Raw genomic sequence first — 19,549 nt, 5'->3', positions numbered from 1 at the left:
TAGCTTTAAGTGATAGAACGACAACAGACTGTTATATAGGTATAAATGTGTCCATTTTGTTACTTCCATAGTTGTAAGATGTTATTATAGTAACTCCCAGACTCTGGAAGGTAGATCAATTTCATTCAATGCCAAATCAACTAATATAGAATGTGGTTGGTTGATCACAAGAGTCCAATCCAATATCATCAAATAAGATTTTAGTTGATTTTAGATGATGTAGATCCACCCTCCGGAAACTGGATGTAAGTCTTTTCATTGGTTATTGATATGAATACTGAATCTCAAAATTGTACGTCTGTAGTCCATTTCTAAGTAACGAAAGTTGTGAACTTGTGGGGAAATATATTAAAAATAGCACTTGAATATGTTAACCCTGATTTGAGTATATAGCTAGAGAAATTTCACTTTCTTATTCATTTACTTTTCATTTGAATTTGTCCTTTTTTACTTACGATGGTAAGAAATGCCTTCATTTTGTTAACCTAACTTATTATTTGGACTACCATCCCAAATTCATTCATCCACAGGCAAATTGTAAGAGGCTGAAAAATTTAGATTTTGCGCCATTATCCATTTTTTTGTAGTTAACTTGAAAATTCAAACATTTGGCTTTTGTATTCAACCTGAATTATGTACTTAGTTTTAAAACGGGGAAATTCAAAATTTTTGTATTTATAAGCAGTAATTAAGCACTTGTTATTGTTAAGTAACAATAATTTAATTTAAAATAACGACATTAAAATGAAATATTTTTGTACATGATGACAAAGTTTCCGTTTTTATTTCCTCCACCTTATTTACGACCCATTCAGTATGATTGCTCTGTTTTCACTCGTGCGTATTTATCGGGATCGTCTACTTTTTTCCAGTTTCGAATCCGTCAATTGATTTCTTCCGCTGTGTGTTATTCGGAAGAGAGTACCAGACTTCTACCGTCTAAAACCTATCCATATTCTTTCCTTTGCTCTTCGTGTACCGGTAACCATGGTAACCCTTTCCTACTATGTCCCACACAATCCCACTAGCCCGGCAGGGTCGGGATAGCGAACCGCAGTCCTTCCTTAAAACTGAGCTGACGCGGCCGCGCGGTTGCGAGTCGAACATATACCATCTAGCAATAGTAGCAATAGCTCTCAAATTTCACTGTAAGCCAAACTTAAGTGATTAATAGTATTAATACGTAGTGTTTTTTCGGCAAGACGAATTGGCGAATATTTTTAACAAAATGGCAACACTAATTAATTAACACTGGTTAACCTGACACAGCCATGATCAGAGCAGGTTTGACGAAAGAATCTCCTGATCCGATTTTTGTTAACGGGGATTAACGTACTGAATTATTTTGATTCCTACGAGCTTTTTTCGAGTTACTACAGCATTCAGTCTGCAAAAACTCTCGACAGTAATCATCCTGCGTTAATCCTGGTTAAACTTCTCCTTCCGAAACAAACTACCTATATATTTACAACACAACCCTCCTTTAAATTTGTGTACTGATTAACAAGCGAGTACAGGTGTCATTTAGAAAAAGTGAAATGATTCGCGTGCTACTGGCAATCGATGGCGTTGCACGCGACTATGATGTAAGTAACTGGTGTTATAAAGGATTATGTAAGTCAGCTAGTGGTGTTTTGATATTTTACTATTGAAAATCATGTTTTTAAACTTCCACTATTCTTAAAAGCGATTGCCAGCTTTGATGGATGGTCACCAATCAAGTATTTTGCTGTACCAACCGTTACTTTAATCATCATCACCATTCTAGCCTTTTTCCTACTATGTTGGGATCAGCTCACAGTTTTTTTTAAACGAATCCCGCATTACGGATTTTATTCCTTGCGTCGCAGAGGGTTTCACAAGCATACAAATCACGTGCACAAAGACAGTCAGACTCAGAATAAGCATTCATGGATCACACAGGCCTTGTCCTATGCGGGGATCGAATCCGCGACACGTCGCTCAAAGTTGGCGTGATGACCTCAACCACTCAAAAATGTGAAATGGCAGTGGTAATTCTTTAAGCAAAAAAACACCACCAGACCAGTCTTTTAATCGCGGTTGGATTATTATAATTCTTATTTGTTATTATAGCGAGATAGGTTAATGCAACCCGTAGAAATACAAACCGTGTTTCACAGAAAAGCAGCCTGTTTACCGAGGCACGGCAGAATCATAGTAAGTCTCTTAACCTGTATCAATCAAGACAAAAAAAAAACAACCATAATTACAAATTATTCATAGCATTTATTTCTTTATTTACATTTGCTTTTCCAGCTCAACAACTGAAACGGTAATACACCGCCGCCAATCTGACGTCACAACTACTCGATAACTTACAAAACAGTCCATTTTAATGTCAACGTTACATCAAACTCACATAACATGGAACATATATTATACGTTAGCCATAGTGTAGTTCTAAAATAAACAATCTCATTCGTACATTAAAAACAAAATTACTCATGCACACTAAATGTATGGTATTTGGTTATGTTTCTGGCAACACTGGTCAAATTTGAAGTTAAAGACGGTACATAAAGATGTTTATATCGTTATGAGCTGTAACTCTGGCGGTAGTTGTTTTCGACTAAGGCTCATATTTACATATTAAATTGAGCTAATCAGCGTTCATAGAAAATAAAGGATTTGCATGAACATATCCTATATAAAAACATTTTTTATATAGAACATAAGATGAATAAGTCTGAGTAATCAGTGCAAATATTTATTTTAGGACCCGTTCTGAACTTTTCATTTTATGAAAAAAACATTGAAATAGATTGCCATCATTCATATTTTTGTTGATGGCAACACGAAGCTCGACTCATATTTTATTGTATTCCATACCAAAAACATTCACAAACACCCTACATACTTCAGCGAACAATAAAAAAAAAAACAAACATTTACATTGAAACTTAGCATTGAATATTCTAAATTGGTAAACAACTTGACTCGACGCGACATTTATCTTCCGTATTCAATAAATATAATTAATACAAACCCATTACGGTATTTGTTCTATTAATTACCAGGTAATTACTACATATTGATATATTAGATACAAATCATAGATCATGGTAGGCGAACCTTTATGCATCAACGTGCCATTTTTTCTAAAAAAAGTTTAATGGGGTCATTCGCGTGCCATCAAATAATTTTTACTTTCTGATTATTTGGAAAATAATAATTATAAATACTATCAAATTGATCGTCTTAAAATACCTAATTCTGCGGCCTGCCCAAAATATTGTGTCGCGTGCCATTGGTTCGCCTACCCTGTCATAGATAAATATTGAATCGACACAGACCACACAAAATAAGTAGAGGGGGCAGAAGCAAGAATATCAAAGTATATTATGATGTAAGTAAAGTATATTTCGTAGTTTTACGAAGAGAATTTACATACCTTTGCGCGCTAATTTTAGAACCAAATAATACTAATTTCCAAGAGTTAACGCAGTTTTCTTGAGAAAATAATACAGAAACGCGATCCCGAAAAACTGCATTTTAATTTTATAACTACTTTTACCCCTATTTGATTCTTCTGATTGAAATCTGAATTTCGTTGCAGGTTTCAAGAATATCAATCGTTGCTCTGGGGCACTCCAAGCGTTTGGGTGATGTGAGCGTACCTTCTACCCTTTTATTTGGTCTGCAATTCCCTGTTACGATATAATATTGAAAATTCTTATGAGGAATGTCAAATTTTACTTAAATAATTTTGTATAGCATGATGCTGACATTTTTTTGTTACCATCTATAATTAGGTTTTTGCACTTCAACCGTCAAGTCTCCGATATATGCTTGTACACGAATAAGCTCATTTGCTGAAAAATGGTGACTAAATATTAATCATATTTGCCTATGTATCTAAGTTGATTCATTAACATAATCACTGCTATGTAAAAAGAGAAAAATGTTATCTACTTTTTTAGGATATAATGCTAGTATAATTTAAAAAACTTCGATGTATTATGAATATGATATTAAAAATGTACAGTCAGCAAAATAAAGCCTAATGACAAAATCACATTTAGAAATCGATAGAAATCCCGTGATATTGGTACCCAATTATTATACTATTGTAGTTATAAAAGAGAGATGCCGCTTTAAGGGCCGATTTTTCAATCGCCAGACAACTTTTATTCGACGAATATGTTTGACGTTTTGACAGCTTTTGTATAGAAAATATGTCAAACGGCCATATTTATTCCTTAGATAAAAGTTATCTGACGATTGAAAAATTGAGCCTTAGTCGTATAAATCGCTGTTTCACTTTCACAACCGCGACAATCTTACTTTAAAAGGGATTGGAAGTTCACATCCCACTATATTTTAACCTAGTATTTTTTTTTTTAAGTTTCAGTGTTGTGAAAATATTACTTTGTTTATAGACTTTTTTGCTGACCGTATCAAGTTGTGTTATACCCTTAAATTTACACAATTCGGTTTTTAATTCTTACAATTATAGGATACTGATTATTATATTTTTGGGTTACAGATATAAATACGTTAGAGTTTGAACCTACTTATCCATTAAAACACTTTTTATGATTGATTCGTACAATATTAAAATCGAATACTCATTGTAAGGATATACAAAGTCCTTTTTGTGTGTTAATGTATAATATTATGTGGTTTAATAACATAGTTCTACTGATTTCTATTACTATTCTAGGATGCTGACTAACAAAAAAATATGTCTGTCAAGTGGAGTTATGAAATGTGGCAACGAAGATTTTAAATGTAATGTGACGTCACAAGTCCCTACCAAATAATACGGTGTGTGACGTAACAAGCCCACACTGCTAATCTTAATTCGCTTCATCTAAGCAGTTTTTTGGTAAATCACCAAAGAAAATCTTGTCTCATTTCATATCATCCAACTGACGAACAAAATAGATTAAACTTTTCATACCCCGTCAACATCCCAAATGGGAAATAAAATCACATAATACAGGCCGGGAGAATAAAAAAAAAACAAATACGGACAACAAACGCCGCGCCAAACAAAAAGAAAAACAAAAACAATCAAACTTACGAACATATTCAGGTATCATAGTCTTCATCTATCTGTAGGTTGCCTGAATTCAAACTGTCTATATCTACTGGATGAGCTTGGACTGGTTTCACATCTATTTTCTTCACTTCAGGCTTCGCTGTCCTAGAATTCTGTCTGTAGACTTGTCTAATCGTGTCCCTCTTAGGAACGTTAGCCACGCCCACAGTAATCGCCGTATCCAGTAGCTTTATCTCTGGGTTGGCAAAGTTTTTAGTAAAATCTATATTTAGTATTGGCGTGACCGGTGTAATTGGTGTCCTAGGTGTCACTACTGGTTTCTCAATGACAGCTGGTTTTGGTACCATATCTATCTTTAAGGGTTCTGGGGTGTAACTTGTTGAGGGTTGAGGACTCGTATACGTGGGATTGAGTTTGATTACGCTCCTATGCTGCACCTCATCTGTTAGTAACGTTTCTTGGTAAAAGTTTGCGGTAACAACCGGTTTTTCTTCGACAGCCTTCTTTGATAGGTCGATGGCTGTTTCTATTGAGGTTGAAGTTACGGTTTCGGTTTTTGGAGTTTTTAGGGGTAGGTCGGTTTCTGTGGATAGCGCTCGCTTTAGCGGATCCTTAGGAGTTTGAATGCATACTAGTTTGACGTCGGAACTGCTCGAACTATTTGAGTCTTCTCTTGCTATTCTACGAGGAGGAACCGTCATGTCTGAAAATCTGTGGAAGAACAATATTATGATTATAATAACTTTCGTGAGGAGGGTTTGTAATGAATTGATAACGGATTACTCAAGCTAATTTACCAGGATCCACCGACTAGTTTCGGACTCAACCAGCGTTCTTAACGGTAAAATTGCGTTCGACTCACGACGCCATTAAACCGTTCTCAAATAATTAAAAATATTGCTAAAAATATATCGAATTTTGAAATAAAGAATGGGAAAACAAGTCGATGCCAAAGAATAAAGTTTGTATATATTAATACGAGCTTTTGCTTTTGGACAAAAAAAGCAAAATAAACTGTAGTGACAGATGAGTATCGGAGATCGTGTTTAAATTAAGTTGCATGATTATTACACAATATTTGGGGTTAACCAGACCAAGTAAAAGACGCATTCGGAGCCAAATGCGGTCATGTTTCTTCTGTTTTTATTGCGTTTCACTCTTATAGCATTTCATACACCAGCTACATAACGATGTATAGTTTTAAGTTATATTAAAATAGCATTATACATACCTTGAGGAATTTGGCGAACTTTCTGCGCTCATCATTTCTTTCTCTTCGGCCGCCGAAACATCTGGGATGTTTTTGACCTGAAAATTATGACAGAGGAATATATATTAATAGTTATCTCAGATAAATTATTAACAGGTCTGGTCTATTTACTAGATGCAATTTTCCTTCAATAAAAAAAGGTAGAAATGTTCTCTTTTTTTTAAACAAGGTAACTAAAAAGACAAGGTAACATTTGTAGATATGAACTATAGTGTATTTCGGCCTCATAAATATAATCGTACAGAGTATAAATGTCGTCATCTATTAAAAGAAATATTAAAAGTAGACTATACCTTAAAAATCAATAAATACAATGCTGATTTGAAGAGTAAATTTTCTCAGAACGCTAGTCCTACAACGCTCGATAAGAGTTGTCAGACTACTGAAGCCTTTAGTGATTTTTCAAGTTCCAATCGTAATTTTTGTAATACAGATTCTAGCTTGTCTGGCATAGTAACACCACCCAGATTTTTTCGTGTTTAGCCACATCTATGTCCTTCACCAAAATATAAACGGTCTCTTGAATAAACAGGATATCTTTATGGTTTCGTTGAACGATCTGGGTAACAATGGCAAAAACGCTGATGTAATCTGCTTTTCCGAACACAATATGATTAATTCGGATCTTCATCTTTTACGTATGCATAATTACACTTTGGCTGCTTGCTTCACTCGTAAAACTAGACACGGTGGCACATGCATCTTAATAAGAAATGGCTTAAAATTCAACACTATTGATGAAGTTGCTAACCACAGTATTTCAAACATAATCGAATGTTGCGCCGTAGAGCTGACCGAACATAACATTATAATAATATGCGTTTATAGAATTCCAAGTAGCACAGAAGTAAGAAATAGGTTTGATATTTTTATTAGTAATTTAAATAATATACTCCAACTATATTCATTTAACTGTAACAAAAAAATCATAATGTGTGGAGATTATAACATAGACCTTCTAAAAAATACAAAGAAATCTGAACAATTTAAGCAACTACTAACGGGATTTAATCTAAAAACTCAATTTAAAGTTCCTACGCGCCTAAGTAGCGGTACCTGTATCGATAATATCATACACAATGTAAGGGGATGTCATGGTGAAATAGTAGAATTTGCAGTATCAGACCACACAGCACAGTTGCTGAAATGCCCTGTCAAAAGAACGTGCTTGTCTAGTTACTGGTTTTGCATAAGACGTGATTATTCCAAAGAAAATGTAATTAAATTCGTCAATTGCCTCAAAAATATGTGTTTCTCAGAAGTTTATGAAGAAAATGACCCCATAGTCGCTTTTAATAAATTTTATGATGATTTTAAGCTATTCTACGATTTATGCTTCCCGGATATAAAACTAAAAATATCGACTAAAAAACGACCTAAGTGGATGAGCCGTGGAATACAGGTATGCAGCAAAAGAAAAAGGGAATTGTTGTGGAAATATAGGTTAATACCAACAAAGCACAATAAAGATAATTTTAAAATGTTTTCCACTAGATTTAAGAAAATCGTCCAGCTTACACAGAAATCACAAAACAATAATTTCATACATTTGGCAAAAAATAAGTCCAAAGCAACATGGCAAGTTATAAACAAAAGTAAAGACAGGGTACCAACTGAAAATATAATGCGAATAAATACAGGTAACAAAATACTGACAGATCCGTTTGAGATAGCCGAAGCTTTCAATAATTTTTATGCTGACCAGGTTAAACCTACTGACACTAGCTATAGATCAACGTTGCCTAATGAATGCTCTTCCATGTTCATCTGTCCAACTACTCCTCAAGACATACATAATATCATTATGAATTTAAAAAATACGTCTAGTACTGGTTACGATAACATCTGTACAAAAATATTGAAACGCGTTTCTGTTTACATTGCACCAGTACTAAGTCATCTAATAAACTCATGTATATTAAACGGTACGTTTCCAGACCAATTAAAAATAACGGTTATTAAGCCCTTATTTAAGAAAGATGACGTAGAAAATATGACTTGCTACAGACCTATAGCCCTAGTTCCGGTATTATCTAAAGTTTTTGAAAAGGTGGTCTATAATGCCATAAACCAATACTTTGAAAAAAACAATTTATTTACTGATAAACAAAAAGGTTTTAGGAAAGACAAATCTATTAACATGGCTATTTACGAATTTTTGAATATAATTACATCAAGAGTTGACAAAAGATTGCCAGTATATGCTATATACATGGACATGTCCAAGGCATTTGACTATGTGGACCACAATATTCTACTCCAAAAATTGTACTTGTATGGCATTAGAGGTAACATCTATAACTTGCTTAAATCATACCTTATAAATAGAAAACAATTTACCGTTATTAATAGAGTATGTGGGAAAACTAAAAATGAAATTTATTATAAATCCAATATTAGAAATGTAACATATGGAGTACCCCAAGGGAGTGTCCTGGGACCTCTACTATTCCTCATTTACATTAATGACCTGCCCACAGCAACTAATTACCCCATGACTATGTTTGCAGATGACAGTACCATAATCTTTGACAGCAATGATATTGATAATCTTGAATCTGACATAAATAATAATATTATATCCGTAATAAATTGGTTAGAGAGTAATAATTTAAAAATTAACTTAAGTAAGACTGTAATTATGAAATTTAGACAAAGAACTAATAATAAATTAAATCTTGACATTAATTACAATGGTGTGAGTATCAGTGAAACAAACACCACGAAATTTTTAGGAATACATATTCAGAACACGTTGTCATGGGACGTACAAATTGAAAAAGTATGCAGTAAATTGAACCAATACTCATATGCATTGAACATGTTAAAGAAAACTGTGGGTAAACAAACATTACTAACCGCATATCACGGACTAGTCGCGTCATGTTTAAGATATGGGATTATATTTTGGGGAAACGCGACTGGAAAAGAAACTGCATTTATCGCACAAAAACGGTGTATCCGAGCTATCTGTAATCTACAAAGAACGGACAGTTGTAAACCACATTTTAAAAACCTAAAAATATTAACCCAACCCTCCATGTACATCTACGAAATTGGCCTTTTTGTTAGACGCAATCTGTCTAAGTTTGCGCAAGTAAGCAGCCTACGCAGAGCCGATAAATTACATTTGGTTCCAAACAAAACCGCTCTGTTTCAGAAAAGCACATTTGCAATGGCTCCAAAACTATACAATAAAATCCCAAAATGTGTCAAATCAGCAGATAATATTAATATTTTTAAAAAAAGGTTGTTTATATTTCTGATAGATAAGGCATATTACTCTATTCAAGAATTCCTAAATGATAAAAATATAAATTGATAATAATGTATGTATTTAATTAATTCTTTTAAATGACTGTATTATAACTATGTATTATGTTTTGACTGACTGCAATGGTATAATGTAATGTAATGTAAACTTATTTAATTATCTGATAACAATATCTATGTTATAACTACTTTAATTTTATGATATTAATTGAATTTATATTTATGATCAAATTAACTATTTGTACACCATCAAGTGGTAGGACATGGAGATCAAAATGTATTTTTTCTGTAACATCTATTGTAACCTATGTTCACAAATAAATAAATTGAATTGAATTGAATTGAAAAATACAATTCTCTCCGCTACTTTTTTCTGCTAGCGCTGTTATTTTTCACAGCACGAGCATTCAAGAAGGTAAATCTGTTGAGCATTGTACGCAGTTGTTCCGACATCCAATTTTCGGCAAAAAATTATCAAAAAGGAGGTTTAACCACCTCCTGAACCTATAAAAAGAACTCACCAGGTCTCTTAGAAAGTCGAACTTGGACTCGGCGAGGATGCACTGCTTAACGTGTGAAGGACTGAGGGTCTTCGCGCTCCGGGCCACCGTCACCTGCATCGCCTTGCCAAGTAACGACTCGACGAACAGCTCCAACGTACGAGGTGTTGGTGATAATAGTGCTGAGTTAAGGAGGTTATAGAGATAAAAAAAAAGTATTAAGATATGGGGATCCCGACTGGCCTTTTGGCGTCGTGTTTAGTGAACCTAACTGATAAATCTAAGTGTGATAAATTTGAGCTTATTCATAAACTGTCTGGGTGTTGTACTACAAACTTTGCTGAGTTTGGGACCAATGGATTTTGTGTAAGTTTAAAATGGTTGCTACATCTTTATGAACCTAGTTCCAAATAAGGTATCGTTTACAATATGTAGACGTAAGTAAATACGTACATAGATCAGACCTATTTTCGAATTTAAAATATTAGCGCGGATGTATTATGTACTTCGTTGAAGAGATTATTTAAAGTTCAAAGTCACAAGACGCCTATTTATACTACATTTGTTAAGGTACTTTAAAAACGTAAACATCTTGTGTTGTCTTTTGCATCTTAAAACTCAGTTTAAATATAAGTCTTTAAAAAAAACGACAATAAAGATTACCCAATAAATTAATCCCTCTGTCCGCGGCCTTTCATTACTTTCTAAATTACATGCACAAAGACACCCAGACTTAGGACAAGCATTCGTGGCTCACACAAACGTTTGGTCTACACGGGGATCGAATCCCTGCGACTAATCGCGCACAGTGGGTTTGGCATAGTGACCTCTACCAATGAACTATCCGTGTATTCACACCAAAAATTCAGATTCCCTATTATAAGATTGTCGACCTCTTTTTAAGTACCTAAACAAATAGAGCATAGGTATTTATCTTGATTCTTAGCAGACTTCTACAGACCTTTTTCAACCGAGTAACCAACATGATGTCGACCAATGTATGTAAATAGATTGACCACAAATTGTCATATAAGTGTTTACTAATATTAGCTAGGAAATAACAGTATTTTGATTTTTAATGGCGATGGAAAATCCCCGTTTGGCCCATTTAGTGTTGGGTTTTTTCGATCACACTTGTTGAGAGCATTATAAAGGTGGACACTTTTCTAGAATTAAATAGATACAACCTATGTTGATGGGCGGCGTTTAAAATTTCAACGCTGTTTACGCTAGACGACGAGTCAATGGCAGATGAATATTGACGATGATGAAAACAATAGATTTAAGAAGAAAAATGGTGCATATAGTAATTTAGAACGCCTAAATCCTGTTACCCTATAATTTTAAGGTGAAAGTTTGTTTGGATGGATAGATATTTGTTACTCTTTCACGCAAAACCACCAAACCAAATTTGGAAGAAGTTTGTAACCTGGATAACACACATGATAGCTTCAATATCTCGATTTTATGTTCCCATGAGATCATTTATGACTTGTGAGGGGCAAAACCCACAACAGCTAGTTATTTATATTTGTGCATTTCCACGCCGGGAAGGGAAAATAGCCGATTATCCCAGTTGTACAACTATTTTGGGTAACTGTTACTCTTTCGATGAAAATTTTATTGTTTTAATCTTTAGTACAGCAAATCGTTACCCTTGTTACGCTAATAACAATTAACGGCCGTTTAACAGTTTTAACTGATGCAATATGTTTTAAAATGTACTCATGCGCATATCGATATACATATAGTAAGGATCACGAAAAAGGAACTGGATTTTGGCTGTTTATTAATATGTGCTCTGCAAAGATCTGTAGAAACTTTCGCATTGAAGTCTGAGATTATCTTGTTTGTATAAAGTGGGAATATCTTCACATCGGCTAAACCGATTTGATTGGGAATTTGCTGAGATATAGCTGATGCTGTAGCCTTTGTTGATAGGGTAACTTTCTTAAGCTTTTGAGCCAGAAATTAAAAAGCTATGACAAAAAAAATCATTTACCAAGAGCTCTTATAGCATTGCATCATTGTGCAAGGGAGACATCAATAGGCGTTTGTAGCGCACCATCTCGCTCCCACAACAGGAAGAATCGTATTTTAGTGATCTCATAGTATATGTACAGGAGCATGTTACATCTGCAACTAAGTTCAATGTAGATTGAATGTAATCGCATCCTATTCTGGTCTATATGACTAATGGCATCATCCGTATTTGACTGCAAGCGAATATGGAGCTCATATGATTCATAGCAAGCCGGGACGTGAGATAAAACATAAATACTGGTAATGTCCACTCTAAGTAAGATGATCCGAACATTATTTTTAACAATAAAATGATCGACTTCAAAGGGTCGGCAATAAACTGTCGCTATTTTTCGAACGACTTCCACAAGAAGTACTTTACTGTTTGTGTCGCGATGGTTTCACGATCATGCAAGTCACATGCAAAAGACATCCAGACTCAGGACAAGCTTTAGCAGATCATAGAAATACCTGCGCTACGCGGGTGCCAAACCCGCGACACGTCGCACAGTGAGTTTGCCGTGGTGACAATTTATTAAATTTTTCGTATTTTCGAATTATGTGGTCTATTATTTGACTCCGACTTCAGTCAGTCGAAGTTGATCTGATAAAGTCTTATGTGATTCATTTAATTTTTTCACTCAACTGCATACAGTGCAAACAATCAAAACAGCGTTATTAAGCACTTAAAGATAAAGGATCGTTGTCTTAGAACTGTTAGTCAGATTTAATATAAATGCAATGCAAATTCAACCTTATTGACTGCAAATAAAAGTCAACCGAATTAACATAAACCCATAAAATCTTCTGCCATGACATGCTAACATGAATGAAACTGCATTTTAATGCACGCCCTTTTGATTACCCTCTCAGGCGTAGCTTGCACCACAGATAATACATTTACTCCATGGTATGCGTCCAATTAGTGTCATCAATGCATTAAGCTAGCAATTATAGTAATTGTCCACATTTGTTAGTTGCGCATGTGACAGCACTTGCAGAATAAATTATGGGTAATTAGGTTGAACTAGGGTGCGTGGTTAAGTATAAAGGGTCACGAATCAATCTATTATAAAGGGATTTTTGCTAAGGATGGCCGAATGAAGGGTCGGCTGTCAATTCAAGTTAGAAGTTTAGATGAATTTGATCTCAAAGGTGATTGGAAGTTTTTTGAACATGTGTATAACCTACCTATTAATAACCTTAACAACCCTTAACCTTAAGCAACGCTTAAAGTCGATCTCTATTTTTCTGTAAAATCGTCTGTGAAAAATTCAACTGGCTAGTTATCACAGATAACGGACGGAGAGGAGCCTCAGAAATAGGTTTCCGTTGTAATCCCTTGAGTACCGAACCCTAAAAATTGAAAGACCAAACGAAAGTATAACTCATATAAAACATTTGCGATACAAAAATCTGAACCACAATTTTCGAATTGCAAAACACAAACTACTCAAAATGAAATCGTCGCAAACAAAGTCTCCGATTGGAACTGATAAGATGACCTTGTCCAAATCTGTTCATCGCAACAGTTACATACAGCATCCGTTAGGGATGACGCATGGACGCTTATCTCCAACGTATTCAAGGGATCTCAGTCCAACAAGATTTATCGACATCCATAAGCTTCCTTTGTATCTAAGTAAGACTTATTTTAGTTCATAATGTTCGATGAAAGTTGATGCAATATTGGACAAGATCAGGGACAGGTATTCAAGTTAATTCCACTGCTAACGTTGGGCAAATATTTCTTCTGATTTCTTCAGTTTAAAAGAAAATCAGGAGTTTGATTAGACATTACTTATGTTACTAAAACACGTTACATTCAGGGTTTTCCAGCAAAAGGGTAAAGAAGAAATGCTATTGCTAAGGCTTTGCTGTCTGTTTATGTGTCACCTGGCGATAACTCATGAAACGGTTTGAAATTTACGTAATTTTTTTATAACGACAAATAAACACCATATTGACCGCCATAACAAAAAATAAAAAAAGGAATTATCGTGGCTAAGTTTCGATTGGTAATGTAATTTGATGGGTTAACATTTTTTTTATCCTGATTGCATGAATCCCTCAGAAAAGCGAGTCCCATTTGCAATTGAATCGTTTTCAAACCTTATGTTCCTTCTCAAATTGTAAATGCATTTGTAAAAATAAACATCAGCAATACTCGCGTCATACATACTTTGAATGTCCCTATCTCTGTTTATTTTTAGATATTTTTAGTACTCGCAGGAGCATTACAAATAAATGAGATGAAATTGTACGATATTTTACTGAATAATACAGATGTTTTGGCTTTCTACAATACTGACCGCATTCGGAGTGTAGGCAATGGCACATATTTTGGAATTATTTATTATACACACGGTTGGGTTCGAAACTAGTCAGAATTCGGGATATCCCGATAAGTTAATCGGTTCTTAAATATGAATGAACGAATGTTTTTATAATAATATTTCGGATTTCATTCATTTCGAATCAGTAATACAATAAAAGCAGGAGCGTCAATAATTGAACCAAAATATTGAGTTCATGAGTTGAGTTGATCATCAAATGAATTAAAAAGTATGTTTTCATTCATCGCATTACAGCTCCCGACCCTGAATTTCGGTACAAAAGTAAGGTAGTAAAAACAGCTATAGAAGTAAAACTAATGCTTCCAGAAATTGGTATTTTATGTCTTTTCTTGGTATAAAACGACAATATAACTGACGGATAACTCGATCAATGAAATAGGTATTTCACTACCCTACTAAAAATGGAACCAGTATAATCGCTGACAAGTATTTGATGTCAGTGTTTTGATTGAGACAGCTTTTCAAGTAACATTAGCAAAAGATTATTTATTATTGAAAAAAAAGATAAAATTTAAACCCTCCGACAGAACAAAAAAAACAGCAACCAAATCACTTTACCCTTTTAGGAGCTACAGTGCGACAGACGGACACACATAGCGGTCAAACTTATAACTCATTTGGAAACCCTTTTTCAAATTAAAAAAACGCATCAAAATCAGTTTAGTCGGTCAAGAGCTACAGGGCCACAGACCGACTGCCCTCTTATTGCAACGGGAGTTAAAAAATCGCAAACATGCAAAGTAGGTACTCCGCATATTTGATTAGAACAAAGCCATAACTAGACAAAATAATAGTATTATCAAACAAACTTGAACTTGAACTGAGGTTAAGTTATGAAGTAGGGGAATTCCAAAGCATTAGTGCCGATAAAAATAAAACACAAAAACCATAATAACCCTTATCTATGCGGTGTCAAAGTCCATTATTGTTCACAACAAACATATTTAGAAACCATGATCCATTTCAGATTCCACTATTCTGGATGCTGGATGTTTTCCTTCGACAATTGTCAATGGTGTCTTCGAATTATCAAGAAAGTACATAACTTCGAAGAAGTTACACTGGTTGGGAATCGAACCCACACCATCCTGCATTGAAATCCGTACATAGAACCGCAAGACCACGTGATCGTAATCGCTTAATATATGACACTAAAACATGATGTACTTTTTTATTGATAAAATAATTTTCAAAATTGTTTAAGCAGGTCCTAAGATACAACCCCCGTGCAACGACAAAAATTCACAATTTCCTTTTTATAAATATACATTATTCATACTTCTGACTGACTTTATCAGATCAATAACAGCATCCGTTATACATACGATAAAATATTACGAATCAATAAAGATATCAAGAGCGCTGAAAATGCTGACGGTGACGTCACAAAGAGCTGCAGTGACTTAATTATTGAAATGACGTCATTGCTCCAATTGCGATGTCGGGGAGAGAATTTATTTCAATCTTTGATATTAAATGAGTATCATGAAGGTTAACTCGAAACACAAGAAAGTGGTACACGTATATGTGGTGAAATATGGAAAGGGTTCAAACGCATTCTACTTTACTTCAGGTAAACGAAATTGAAAGTCTTTAGGGCGCCTAGCATCCAGCCAGAACTTCGCGCTGTTGAAGAGGGTCGGGGTATTTTTAATCGGCGAAAGTCCGAAATATCTCCACCCATGGGTTGAAGTGATTACCGCTTCACCGCGGTAGCAAAAAAAAAAGGGCGTCTACCATGTGTATGAAGGGTTGCAACGCGTTACCATATACCGACTAAAAACACGGATGACATAGCACGGCGGGTTAGGTTTAGTCAGTAATAGTTTGACACTATCCGTTCCTTCCCCCGAGAGAGCTGGTGTCCAAGAGGATTCCCCCACAAAAACCAAAAAAATACACAAGAAAAGCAACTAAAACTATTAATCCGATTACGCGGACGAAGCTGCGCAACAAATAGTAAATTCAAAAGACTGTAATCTCGAAGATAAAGAGGCATCAAAGCTTTTGTGCATAGAGCCACTTTAATAGAGAGCATCTAATGTGGTTTTAGGTTCAACGGGATGCGGTTAAATAAGTTATTTATTAAGTTCGAAATAAAAAGCAAAAGTATTATTAGAATATAAATTCATTAAGTTCATAATATAGGTCAAATGATAGTAAAAGTCTGCCTAAGTATCTTTAAATGCCTATATTGCCTATACAATAAAAACACATTTATGAGCAAAACAAACTCACTGCGATTAATATTATTTAAATGCATTGCGAAATCAATTTTCGTGTTAATAATTTAATTCCCGTTGAATTGTTTTTAAATCAGTCGATGTTAGTTTTATCGATTCGACTTCGCTTTATATTACTTTATGGATATTTTAACTTTAAATGTTGATTGAGGTAATGAATAATTGCAGGTGGTGCCCTTATAATATGCCCATATAATTACTCCTTAAATGTCCCATTTTGGGCCCAATAACTTGAATATCTACTATTAAATCAATAAGAAGACCGATCAATACGATCATACTAATATCATAAATGCGAAATTCTATGAGTGTGTTTGTTACCTCTTTACGCTGAACCGGCTTCTTCGATTTCGACAAAATTTGTTACGGTTATAGTCACGAATGCGTTAAAGGAGGGTTTTCGCAGATGTATCTTACATACAGGCGGGCAAAGCCGCGAGCGATAGAGAGCAGTTTAATTAATATTAAAACCTATTTGTAGATATATAGTACGCACAAATAGAAAAAGTAATTTCGCATGTCCAGAGAATTCCTTCTACGATGATTACATTTTTATACACATTTTTACAAGACCATTAAATATATATTAGGTACTGGCAAGGTTCCAGGCTCAAGGATAAACAAAGTCAATAGTTTTATATTCATGCAAACCATTTGGGAACACTTATGAATGATAATGCAATATCCATTTCAATGTCACGCCAATGTGGAATAGTCGAGACTGTTTGAACGCGCTAATCTCAGGAATTACTGGTCCAAATTGAAAAATTATTTTTGTGTTGAATAGACCTTTCATCGAGGAAGGCTTTAGGCTTACACCATTACGCTGCGACTAATAGGAGCGAAGATACAATGAAAAATGTGAAAAAAACAGGGCAGATATAAATCATAACTTATATCTTCTACCCACGGGGACGAAGTCGCGGGCAACAGCTAGTGTTATATAAGCAAGCAAATGAGTTGGTTTACAATATAATCAATAAATTCAATACTAAACTACAGAGAATTTCTTCAATAGCCTGAATTTGATCTCCTAATTAAATAGCAATTTGTCTTCATTAGTGACTTTATTTTTATCATATAAAACTCTTTTAAATAACCAGTTAGATATCGCACTGTAAACCTTGACTTTGACAATATTGGTTTACCATATTTATCTATTACCATAACTTGGAATTGGAGATGATGTTTTTTTCAGAATCAGTTTTCGTTGTTATAGGCATCCGAAAGAGACCTTGTTATGAAATATCAGATGGTTTTGAAATATTTAGAAAATCAGCACCTTAGCAGTTAAATTTTCAAACTTTATTTTATTTTTTACAATTTTTGAACTAGCATTAGACCAATGTGTGTATGCCGATGCCTATACTTCAAATAAAATGAAAGCCGAGATTATGATTTTACATACATTTTTGTTTTTGTGTTTTTAATCACCATTTTTATGCAGTTTCGCGTGCCTTTTATGTATTCTCATTGTTACCGCAGAAGTATTAAGTGTAACTATTTCCACTGTCATATTACATACTGCCTATCTTTTTATACACTCTTTAAATGCTGTGTTATCTTTGAACATATGAGAACATTCTCTTTTTGTGTATTTTGTTCCACCAACTAGTATTAATAAAATTCTTATCTAAAATAACAAATAATGAAACGAAAATCTTTTAAAAATTAAATCATTGTTATCATTCATTTTTAAGTTGATCAACAGAACAAAATTTGTTGCAAAAGCTTTTTTTTCACTTTCATTTAAAATAGTTCTGTAAATAATCCAATAAGATTTTTTGTTATACATTTTGATTACTAGATAGAACTGTAATATAATACAGTTACACTGTCTCAATATTTACTTAATTACTAAAGCAACATAAATTAAACTATTAATGTAGCCATTATAAAACAAACAAACATGAAACAAAACCACTTTGTTGTAACTTGTATAAATCTAATCAGAAAAGAGGTTTAACATTCATCTTATATAGATGCATGATCTCTGCCATAACCACCAATCCCATAAAGAAAATATATTCCCTCAAATCTAATATGAAGCTTGGACCAATGTAAATACAGATCGTAAATCTTACGTGTTTTACAAACACACAATACAATAATATTAGAGCAATATTTGAAAAGGATATAGATTATGATTGGCACAGCTTGGGCAACTTTCCCCACTTCCTCGTCAGTCTGCATAATCTTCTTGATTCGCCCCTACAAACAAACAATGTCATGATATCACCAATCTCCTAAAATTATTGACGAAAACAAAACGAAATTTCTCTTTGTTGGGACTGTTTACAAACGTTTGCTACTTACGGCAGGAAACCTTGCATTGTATTTTCTCTTTTTAGAAGGCATTGTGATAATCCGTTCACTTAAACACCAATTAAATAATAAAATTAGCTCACTTCACCATCAGAATGTTAATACTTCTCGCGCATTTTTGAGGTTATAAAAGGGGGACGTTCGCAGCCTACTTCATTTATATACGAATTTGACAGTTTCTCCACCATTTTTTATAGCCAGATTAAGATTATCCACGTAATCCAATTAAAAATCATGGGAATTTAATTCATGAGGCATAAAAAATATAGTTTAAATAATTTATAGATAATAACAATATTCGGATAATTAAATATTTGAACTTATTTGAGTAGTGTGGCTGAATGAGCTTTACTTAGTCTGCGGCATCACCATTAATTTAAAAGCTCTACATTTCGTCTAAAAATAATAATTTTGTTATAACTGGGTACCTGAAACGTTAAATGAATCTGCATAAAATATCTATTCATCATATTTTTGCAAGTATCTCAGAGAGTTTCCATAGGAGTAAATAAGGGATTAGATACTTTTCAATT

At 34.1% G+C, this 19,549-nt stretch overlaps 1 protein-coding gene across 1 annotated transcript; it reads right to left on the bottom strand.

The window, feature by feature from the left end:
• Positions 1-4,301: 4,301 nt before the first annotated feature.
• LOC113507590 lies at positions 4,302-19,304 on the bottom strand. Its single transcript, XM_026890434.1, has 5 exons — positions 19,008-19,304; positions 18,830-18,902; positions 10,091-10,233; positions 6,258-6,334; positions 4,302-5,737 (listed from the first exon to the last, which is right to left on the bottom strand). The coding sequence occupies exons 1-5, from the start codon at positions 19,047-19,049 to the stop codon at positions 5,056-5,058; spliced, it is 1,017 nt and encodes a 338-aa protein (XP_026746235.1). The 5' UTR covers positions 19,050-19,304; the 3' UTR covers positions 4,302-5,055.
• Between the last annotated feature and the right edge of the window lie 245 nt (positions 19,305-19,549).

Source organism: Trichoplusia ni, unplaced genomic scaffold, assembly GCF_003590095.1.
Source record: "Trichoplusia ni isolate ovarian cell line Hi5 unplaced genomic scaffold, tn1 tig00002950, whole genome shotgun sequence".
Taxonomy (NCBI): domain Eukaryota; kingdom Metazoa; phylum Arthropoda; class Insecta; order Lepidoptera; family Noctuidae; genus Trichoplusia; species Trichoplusia ni.
Note: the sequence above shows the minus strand (reverse complement) of the source record. Positions and strands in the feature narration are given on the sequence as shown.

Excerpts from the sequence above, each read along its gene's own strand:
- LOC113507590 (XM_026890434.1), bottom strand. The coding sequence starts at position 19,049 with ATGCCTTCTAAAAAGAGAAAATACAATGCAAGGTTTCCTGCC. Across the intron at positions 18,903-19,007 it reads ACAATGCAAGGTTTCCTGCC|GGGCGAATCAAGAAGATTAT; the intron begins GTAAGTAGCAAA and ends GTTTGTTTGTAG. Across the intron at positions 6,335-10,090 it reads TCGACTTTCTAAGAGACCTG|GTCAAAAACATCCCAGATGT; the intron begins GTGAGTTCTTTT and ends CATAATTTTCAG.